Here is a 10,658-nt window from a genome sequence, read left to right on the forward strand (position 1 = left end):
CTCCCTATCAGTAAGGATTTATGGTCCCTCTACGAAACAGGGAGCAAGGCGATTCAAAGCAAAGGCGGCTGCTGCAAACCTGGAGCTACCATATGGGTAATCTGGGCCCAGGGGCCCCTTAACATGAAAGAGGCCTCCGGCGTTTTGAGGAAAATAATATTTTCTTCCTCCTGACTAAGCGGGTAACCAAGTGTTATCCTTCCGATATTTTCCAGACAAGATATTCGGTAGATGTGTCGTTGAAACATCCCTCTTTGATATGTTATGTTATTTTAAGTTTTTAGATCTGGTTGACCATCTCTTTAAATTGTATTTGTTGCATGTGGTGTACAGTGGCTTAGCGTAGTTAAGCCACTGGGGCTGCTCAACCAAAGATCTCCCTCCAGCCTCAAGGTTTGGAACATAATGGGCCCAGCGCAAGACTTGCGCTGGGCCCATTATGTTCCAAACCTTGAGGCTGGAGGGAGATCACTGGTTGAGCAGTGTTTGATAGTGTGGGTTTGTTGGAGTTGGAGCAAGAGGGCATTGAGATAGTGGCAGAAGCCTCCAGGGCCAAGTTTCATGATAACAATGTATCCATACTGTATTAAGGGCCCACTAACAGCTATATATAAGCATCCATAAAGAAGCATACCAAGGGACCTTTAAGAAATTAAATTAATTTGTTTCAACAAAGAAAATGTGTGAGTTGGTTTCATTATTAGCCAGAATAAATATAACAATTTTCAGAACAAAAAATGAATGAAAAAAGGAAAACAATAAAAAAACATTTCAATTGGGTTTTGATTTTATTATTTAGAATGTGAAAGACGGTTAATCTCTGTAAACAGTTTGAGAAAGATTAAAAATGCACTGTTTTCTCCGATCACTTTCTTCATCTTTTACATACATATATACAAATGAAGAACAGAAGTAGAAGACAAAGAATCAGAAAGTTACAGCAGACATTCAAGCTTTTTCAAACATCAGGCAATATATGGTAAAGCACTACTGAGGTTGCACACATTAGTCCTTGGATGGTAAGACCGGATTTCTACTAAATACGCGTAAAACAGTGCCTCTGATCTCTTTGTTCTGCAGACAGTAGACGGTTGGGTTAATGAGAGGTGGCACTAGCGTAGAGATGATCAGCAAAGCGTTTCTCTCTGTTAAGTTCAGCGTAACTCCCACTCTGGTTAACAGTATTGACACTAACTTCGGAGCATAGAAAGAAACAACAGGGATGAAATGGCTGAAGACAGTGCGGAATGTTCGCCCTCCCTTTTCCGTGCTTGGGAGCCTCAGCACAGTAAAGACAAGTTTACCATAGGAAAGTAAGATTAATGGCAACTGCCCAGCGAATAGCCACAGAGCAATTATACTGGGCACGAACCAATACGGTTCTGGATCCACACAGGCTGCCCTGATGATCGCTGCATAGTCACAGAAAACGTATTTGATCACAGGCTGACAGTACGGCAGCTGATCTGCATTGTAAGCCAACTTGCCAATGCAGCCAATACCCAAAAGCCAGGATACCACAATCAATAGGAAAGCTCGCTGGTTGGTCAGGATGGTGGCATAGCGTAAGGGCTCGCTGATGGCCACAGTGCGGTCCAGGGCCATCAGAGAGAGGGCCAGACACTGTGTGACGTCTCCTAGGTGGTAGATGAAGACGCGGGACAGGCAGGAGTTGTAGGACACGGTTTTGTCCCCGGCCAGCAGGACAGAGATCATGGTGGTACTGGCGCCGGTGGTGAACATGATGTCCACCAGAGCCAGGTTACAGATCAGCAGGTACATGGGGCGGTGCAGACGCCTGTCTGTGGAGATGACGCAGATGTTGGTGGTGGAGCCGAGGAGGGCCAGGCAGTAGGCCAGCAGAATCCCAGCACCCATCAGCTTGTGGTAGGGTAGGTGGTCAAAGCCCGTGATGGTGAACTCCACCACGTTCTGCCCTGTGAAGTTCACTAACGACATCCTCACGCAAGACAACTTTGCCTGACACGGTAAGTGTCATAATAAAGGTGAAGTTCGGAAGCCGCACCCTATGGGATTCATGGCTGGGTGAGTCACGTGACCAATGATGATGGACACGGAGGAAAACAACAAAGAAAATATGTCAACATGTTTGTCTTTTGCAATGTGGTTGTTGTTGCAAAGTTATACTTACCTCTGTGAAGACGAGAGCGCTATAGTCTGTTTACCAAACCTCTTGCTGTCTCCATTGCTAATTCGGATGTTTAATAGATTTTCATTGCCGAATCCAAACAGGTTTGAAGATAGACAGCAGATAGCTGTACAAAAATACATTTGTGGTTGTTCATTCCTTTAACACTATTTCCTGTCAATATTGCATCACAGTTGTCAAAATTGTTTTGCAACATCAGTGAAGGCAGTTCAGCAGGTCCCACCAGACCTAATTAAATGGTACACTGTTGTGTCTCGGGACGTCACCCACACACAAAAACACATGTTATGTTGTGTTCATTTGGCGACGCTGGGTCAGGAGCCAGGTTGGGGTTCATTTGGCCTGGACACAAGGGTTAGCACCTCTACTCTTGGGATGAGTGTCCTGGGATCTGTAGTTACCACAGTGAGACAGGACCTCTGTTGAACATCTCATCGAGAAGACAGGAATAAAGCCTAAAGGGAACTAGGATATACCTTAAAGATTTGAGATCACATTGTCCTATTTGCTGCTTGTTTCCTTCAGCCCTTTTCCGTGCCATTTCCTGTATGAGGTCAAGCCTTAATTTGAAAAGGGATCAATATTCCTGGAGATCTGCATCAGTAATGTTCCTGCTGAAGGCCTAGTAACACTTCCGGGTCACTGTCTGTATGGCAGTGCTGTGAATGAAAGCAGCAACATTGCTGTTAGAGGCACGGAAAGAGTCACGTCCTCTGATGTAAGACACTTTCAAGTAGAGCGAGCAAACCAATCACAAAACTCAGTTGAGGATGTATATGAAATCTGCAACTGTTTACCTTAATGTGGCCCATACATTGCCCCCATCTTTTGCCTTTGCTATTCCATGTGTGTACTGGCGCAAGACAGAAATGTGCCTGAAAGTAGCCGCATGTGTGAATAGTTTAAATCACTAGCGGTGCCGTCAAAGTTGTCCCAGTAATTTACTGGGAACTATGCGCCAGAGGGGCTTAGAGACACATATTTGTCCCTGGAGGAGTCTGAACAACGGCAAAATGCCCCTTGAGCTAATGAGGCCTCTTATTAATTTACTGACAATAAGATGATAACGGAGGGACTCGAGGGGAAACAGTGGTTTGGATAAGCTATACAGTTACACAGCTGATGGTGAACTGACGACTTGATGCTCTGTTGCTTCAATGGTCTCAGAGAAGGCCTCAGTCATGAAGGCAGAGTCAGGGTCGGACTGGGATTGAACATTGGCCTGGGACTTTGAAACAGTCACACCACCATGCGTCCCATTCCTAAATACATATATTTACATATTCATTAAAGCTTGGAGTCAGTGCTCCTACCTGGCCATTGCAATGCTGCATCCCTACAAATTGTTTATAATAACTCTAAACTGTATCACTGGACTATAACGTAGTGGACTCCCCATCCCCCTCTCTATCTAAGGATTTTGGATTGCTATACAGACGGACAAAAGTGTTTTTTTGGCAAAATTGTGACATCTGCCTAGCTCTACGCTCAACGCTGCTGATTCACTCATCCTCATTGGTTATATCCTAAGCCAATAAGAGTGCTTTACGCATTTCCTAATCACAATCTGACTATTTGATTTAGACATTTGGGACGCAAAATACAAGATAAACCTTAAAATATGACAGGCAATTATGCTATGAGGCTAACGATATAGGCAATCAAAGCCCAGGGGCTCCTTTGCATGAACCTTAGCTCTGGCGTTGCTAAAAACAAAGGAAAAAAGGACTCCACAGACATGACACAAAACTTTACCCATCAGATCTTGATAATCATCCAATCAGAATGAACTAAAAGTTAGGGATGCAAGAAATACCGCAAAATGATCATGGAATACACTGCTCAAATCTCAGAATACTTGAGGACTCATTACAGGCCTTTTATTTAAAAAAAAAGATGAATGTCTGTGATAGTTTCCACAAATTTACAAACACCAAAATTCCCTTTTGATCTGTATTTTATACAGTATCCACGTGCGTTATACATACACCGGAGCTCGACTGGCCACGCAGTTTTGACCAGCTTCCAACTGTTGAGATGTTGATAGACTTTTTCCCCTCCTGGCTAAGCAGCCAAGCATGTAACCAAGTAATATACTTTTGATATTTTCCTGACAAGATATCCGATGTATCGTGGAAACATCCCACTTTGATTTGTCATGTTACTTTAATGCATTTAGATCTGGTTTCCCATGTCTTTACGTTTAATTTGTTGCATGGTGGCGTGACCAGGGCAGCCGACCGGACGTTTGGGGAGTCACCCCATTCTCCTCAAAACCAGTCCCACACTGCGCCCAGAATAAGGAGACAGTAAAGTACAAGACAAGGACTTTTGTAAAAGGTCTTCATTCCAATTACAACCTGGAATTATAACTGTGAAATCTTAATTATTTATCTGTTTTGGGTGTATTCATGCACATTTTTATAAATATTTGATGAATTGAGGGTGTGAACTATTTTGATTTTGTAGCGTTGAGATTGTATACTGTATTCCATTGTTACTGGTTGTAGTCTACTATGGGCAACAGGTAATTGTGGAGTGTGTGTGGATGAAGGCTGGTTTAAGCAGCCTCACCTGGCCCGAGTCAGACAGATTAGACTCTGACGCTGAGTGAGGCTGCACACCTGTTGTGCATTGAGCAATCGACATTCACAGGTTAAACCAGCCATCCCCAGAAACACTCAGGGTCACTCCAACTTGGTGGCATGGATCACCTGCTTCATTTAAAATTGTCATTCAAACTCTGCAATAAACAGTTTTACAACACCACCTCCCAGTATCCTGGTATCTGAGGAGCCCAGTAAAAGCTACCTCGGCGGTGTGTAGCACTGAACTTGCATCGGAAATAAATACATTTAAACGAAAAGGTGTGAGTTGGTTGCATGAATATCCAGAATAAATATTACAATTATCTCAACCAAAATGTATCACATACTAGTGTACTCATACTCATTATTTGGAAAGGAATAAAAAACATTTCAAATGTGTTTTGTTTTTATTATTTGGATGGTGAAAGATGATGAATCTTTCTAGTATTTTACAGAGATTTATCATTCATTGTTTTCACTCTACACTTTTTTCCTCTTTTACCCATATTTACAAATGAACAGTAGTTGAGGAAGAGGAAAGAATGATACACCTGAGATCCAAGCTTTTTCAAACTATGACTTCAGGTAATATTGGGTAAAGCAATACTGATGTTACAAACATTAGTCCTTCGATTATAAAAGATTTCTCCTAAGTACACGTAAGACAGTGCCTCTGATCTCTTTGCTCTGCAGACAGTAAACAGTGGGATTAATGAGAGGTGGCAATAGGGTAGAGATGATCAGCAAAGCGTTTCTCTCTGTTAAGTTCAGCGTAACTCCCACTCTGGTTAACAGTACTGACACCAGCTTCGGAGCATAGTAACAAACAACAGGGATGAAATGGCTGATGACAGTGCGGAACGTGCGCCCTCCTTTCTCCGTGCTTGGGAGCCTCAGCACAGTAAAGACAAGTTTCCCATAGGAAAGTAAGATCAATGGAAATTGCCCACCGAGTAGCCACAGAGCACCGGTACTGGACAACAGCCAATACGGTTCTGGATCTACACAGGCTGCCCTGATGATTGCTGCATAGTCACAGAATATGTATTTGATCACAGGCTGGCAGTACGGCAGCTGATCTGCAATAGACACCAACATGCCCATTAGGCAAATCCCCAAAAGCCAGGACAACACAATCAATAAGAACACTCGCTGGTTGGTCAGGATGGTGGCATAGCGTAAGGGCTCGCTGATGGCCACAGTGCGGTCCAGTGCCATCAGAGAGAGGGCCAGACACTCTGTGATGTCTCCTAGGTGGTAGATGTAAACGCGGGACAGGCAGGAGTGGTAGGAGATGGTTTTGTCCCCGGCCAGCAGAACAGAGATCATGGTGGTACTGGCGCCGGTGGAGAACATGATGTCCACCAGAGCCAGGTTACAGATCAGCAGGTACATGGGGCGGTGCAGACGCCTGTCTGTGGAGATGACGCAGATGTTGGTGGTGGAGCCGAGGAGGGCCAGGCAGTAGGCCAGCAGGATCACAGTGCCCATCAGCTTGTGGTAGGGTAGGTGGTCGAAGCCCGTGATGGTGAACTCCACCACGTTCTGCCCTGAGAAGTTCACTAACGACATCCTCACGCAAGGGAACCTCCCATGACCCGTTAAAGCCGGAGCACAGTCATTATATGTGGATGCTATACCACAAGCTTTGCTCTAAGAAGTGTGCATAATTAAGGTGAAGTTCGGAAGCCGCACCCTATGGGATGCATGGCAGGGTGAGCCACGTGACAAATGATGATGGGCACGGAGAAAAAAAACAAAGAAAGTACATCAACATGTTGGTGTTTTCCAAAGTAATTCTGTTGCAAAGTTATTCTTTCCTCTGTTTAGAAGAGAGCCATTTAGGCTGTTTACCAAACCTCTGGGGGTCTCGTATGCTAATTTGGATGTTTAATCTAGTAGATTTTCATTGCCGAATCCAAACACGAGTAAAGATTACAATTATTTTTTTTTACACAACTAAAAAAACATTATTGGTTGTTCATTCCTTTAAAACTATTTCCTGTCAATATTACATCACAGTTGTCAAAATTGTTTTGCAACATCAGTGATGGTTGAGTTCAGCAGGTCCCACCAGACCTAATTAAATGGTACACTTGTGTCTCGGGACGTCACCCACACACAAAAACACATTAAGTTATGTTCATGTGGAGATGCTGGCTCAGGGGCCAGGTTGGGGTTCATCTGGCCTGGACACAAGGGTCAGCACCACTACTCTTGGGATGAGTGCCATGGGATATGTAGTGACCACAGGGAGTCAGGATCTCTGTTGATCATCTCCTCGAGAAGACAGGAATAAAGCCTAAAGTGAACTAGTGCCTGCAATGTTGTCCCAGTAATTTACTGGGAACCATGCGTCAGAGGGGCTTAGAGACACATACGTGTCCGTAGAGGAGTCTTATTACCTCCAAAATGCCCAGGGAGCTAATGAGGCCTCTTATTAATTCACTGACAATAAGCTCATAACAGAGGGAATCAAGGGGAAACAGTGGTTTTGAAAAGATTTAGTTACACAGCTGGGGCCGTATTCACAAAGCATTTTATCTTACCGCTAGGAGTGCTCCTAACTCGGGGTAAAACATTTTACGTAGGAGTTTTTTCTTAAAAGTTATTCACAAAGCCGCTGAGACCTACTCTTACTAAGGATAAATCACAAAGAGTGAACTAAGAGTGACGCGCCGTTGCTATGGATTACGTCAATTCTCGTGCACGAGTTTAGAAGCGGTCAGTTCGGTGATTGGTTGTTCAGACGAGCCCACTGAATCACCGAAAAACAAGGAAATAGCCTAGGCTAGAAATGAATTCCTATTAAGTAGTTATAGTGCAGTTAGCAGAATACACGCATAGTGACAATTCTGTGCAGACCACGATAATGACGTTGTAGCCTGCACGTTCAAGAGACAGAGAAAGCAAACAATAAAAACACAACCTCTGCCGCTTGCAGAGGTTGTGTAGAATGGCACATACAGTGATTACTGTGCTTGCCCTCTCTGGGGTGAGGCGTATTTCGCCGTGGAGGACATGAAACCGACGTTTCATCTGCCCAATTCCTCTCTCCACAACATTTCGTGTATCTTTGTGTGCTCTAGCACATATGGAAGAAATCAGTAAACAATAATAAATATGGATTCAACAAATAAAATGCGTCAAAGAGCCAATGCGATGTGTTTTACGCATAGGACTAAGCGTAATCTGCGTAATCACTTACATGTTATACTTTAACTGTGCTCCCGGTTGTGGATTGAGGTAGGGTGTCTAGAGCCACGTCTTGCATGGATAGTCACTGTCACCCAGCAAGTGACACCCAACTGGTACATCTCAAAAAGCTGCCTCAGACCGCTCACCATTAAAATGCGTGAATCATGGGTAGCTGAAGATCCAGGCCACTTTGCAACAACATCCAGTAGGCTTTGTTAAAATTTGCATCAAAAACAACCTGCGTGTTGATGGAATGCACTTTCTTCCTATTGACGAACACGTCCTCGTCTTTTGATGGCGCAATTATTTTTATGTGCGTCCCGTCAATAGCACCGACCACACCGGGCATACCTGCAATTGCCATGAAGTTGGCTATGATCCTGTGTAATTGTTGAATGTCCAAAGGAAAGTTTATGGCACGGCTGACTGATGGTTGCGATAATTTTAAATCGTCGGCATTGCAAAGTTGCATTTCCCCTGTTGCTAAATAACGTAGTGTGGCCAAACATTTTATTTCGGGACTAATCTGATTATTCCTGTTAGTCGGGGATGTTATTGCATCGCGCATTAACTCCACAACAAGTTGAATAATCTAACATTTCGTCTCGCAGGCATTTTACGATTCTTTGTGAATAGGTCTTACTGAGTTAGGAGTCCTCTTGAGGACTTTTAAGCTCTCCTAGACTTAGGTGCTACTTTTAGGCCTAAAATACTTTGTGAATTGCTCTTAGGGAAAAAAGTTAGGAGTCCTAAATGTAAGAGTGACACGCCCATTATTTTTATGAGTTACTCCTAAATTCGCCAGTTAGGACCTACTTTTAGCCCTAAGATCCTTTGTGAATACGGCCCCTGATGTTTAACTGAGGACTTGATGCTCTGTGGCTTCAATTGTTTCAGAGTAGGCCTTAGCTTGAAGGCAAGGTCAGGGTCAGACTGGGACTGAACATCTGCCCGGGACTTTGAAACAGCCTTCATCACCACGCATACCATTCCTAAATACATAGATACTTTCTTCAATTAAACAGCTCTAAAACAGAAGCCATCCTCATCGGCACACCACATCAGCTCCGCTCCTCCCACATCACCAATATCACTCGCCAAAACATCCCCCCTTCCACATCTGTCACCAACCTGGGTGTTAAAATGGACCAGCAACTGAACTATGACACCCAGATCAATCACCTCCATAAGACCGCATTCTACCACCTCAAAAACATTGCCAAACTCCGGCCTACACTCACCCTGGCAGATGCAGAGAGGCTTGCCCACGCCTTTGTCTCCTCAAATCCCTTCACTTAGTCCCTGTCACCTTCAGAATTGAATACACGGTCTCCCTCCTCACCCACCAGTGCATCCACGGACATGCCCCCCCCTACCTCCAGGAGCTCCTCGGCCCCCAGACCACCTCACGCACCCTTCGCTGTGCATCGGCACACACCCTCAGACCACCTAAGACCAAGCTCAACACCATGGGCGATCTGGCTTTCTCCGCTGCTGCCCCAAGATTATGGAACACCCTCCCTGACCACCTGAAGGCCCCACAGACTACAGCTGTTGTTAAACGAAACCTTAAGACGTATCTTTTTAATAAAGCCTTTCGATAATTTCTCTTTTACTGTATGTGTATTATATGCTATAATAACCCTTTTTCTTTCTTTTAAACTCTGTAGCACTTTGAGTGCTACAAAGTTTAAAACAACAGAGTTGAGCTATAAATAAAATGTATAATTATTATTATTATCAAAGATTTACATATAAATTAAAGCGTAGGGTCACTGCTTCTACCTGGCAATTGTAATGCGGCATCCCTACAGATTGCTTACATAACTCTATACTGTATTACTGGACTGTAATGTTGTGGATTCCCTATCCCCCGTCTGTAAGGATTTTGGATCGCCATTCCATTGTTAGTAGTCTACAATGGGAAAGGTAATTAATTAAATGTGTAAATTGATTGGATGATTTGCCAGAACATATATCGAATTTAAAACACGTCCTTTCTAGAGCTGTTTGTCCGTTCTGCTCTACTGAAGAAACATGGCAGGCTTGAAATGGATCTGCATGCAAACATTATCTTGCATTTCTGGCAAGTTCTACATACTGCACCTATAACTCTATTTCTCGTCAACAATACACTTACTAAAGTGAGTTGAAAATGTTGCGAAACATCAGTCAAGTGGAGGTCTCCCAAGACCTAATTAGAGCAGTGTAATCTCCTGGCGCACTGTTGTCTCCGGTGACGCCTGGCACGACTCAAAAACAAAAACATGTGTTGATGGTAATGACGGATCAATCAAATGTTTCATTTTATCACATTCATGTGTTGTATCATTCCTTCACGAGGACAATGATAAGGAAGTTAACTTTCTTCCATTTTCTATCTTGTTCTAAATTAATATATGCAAAGTTTGTATCATTTATCTTTCCTCTCCTCAAAGTGACACGCATTCGACTCATAAATGTTTACATGCGTGTGGTGTAACTGTAGAATTACATAACTACAAAACAATTAAGATTACAAAAATAGACATTTCGACCGCTTTAGTTTATATGAAGGGTCAATTAAATCCCTAAAAAACAACAAAGCCATTGCACCCCATTAAAATGATAAGTATCAGTATCAAGTATAAAACATTAATTTCACATTTGATCACCATTAATATCTTCACTGTCACGGTTCGGTGGCACATCATCAACTTGTG

The 10,658-nt window shown here is 43.4% G+C and overlaps 2 protein-coding genes across 2 annotated transcripts; both read right to left on the reverse strand.

Moving 5' to 3' along the window:
* Nucleotides 1–901: 901 nt before the first annotated feature.
* LOC130386462 (olfactory receptor 10G4-like) lies at nucleotides 902–3,008 on the reverse strand. Its single transcript, XM_056595399.1, has one exon. It carries the CDS (start codon nucleotides 1,957–1,959, stop codon nucleotides 1,006–1,008), a length of 954 nt encoding a protein of 317 aa, XP_056451374.1. The 5' UTR covers nucleotides 1,960–3,008; the 3' UTR covers nucleotides 902–1,005.
* Nucleotides 3,009–5,357: 2,349 nt separating this feature from the next.
* Nucleotides 5,358–6,330, reverse strand: LOC130386481 (olfactory receptor 10G4-like). Its single transcript, XM_056595414.1, has one exon. The coding sequence runs from the start codon at nucleotides 6,328–6,330 to the stop codon at nucleotides 5,392–5,394; it is 939 nt and encodes a 312-aa protein (XP_056451389.1). The 3' UTR covers nucleotides 5,358–5,391.
* Between the last annotated feature and the right edge of the window lie 4,328 nt (nucleotides 6,331–10,658).

This window comes from Gadus chalcogrammus, chromosome 7 (assembly GCF_026213295.1).
Source record: "Gadus chalcogrammus isolate NIFS_2021 chromosome 7, NIFS_Gcha_1.0, whole genome shotgun sequence".
Classification (NCBI taxonomy): Eukaryota; Metazoa; Chordata; class Actinopteri; order Gadiformes; family Gadidae; genus Gadus; species Gadus chalcogrammus.

What these genes read in the sequence shown, in the direction of transcription:
- LOC130386462 (XM_056595399.1), bottom strand. Translation starts at nt 1,959, where the DNA reads ATGTCGTTAGTGAACTTCACAGGGCAGAACGTGGTGGAGTTCACCATC.
- LOC130386481 (XM_056595414.1), bottom strand. Translation starts at nt 6,330, where the DNA reads ATGTCGTTAGTGAACTTCTCAGGGCAGAACGTGGTGGAGTTCACCATC.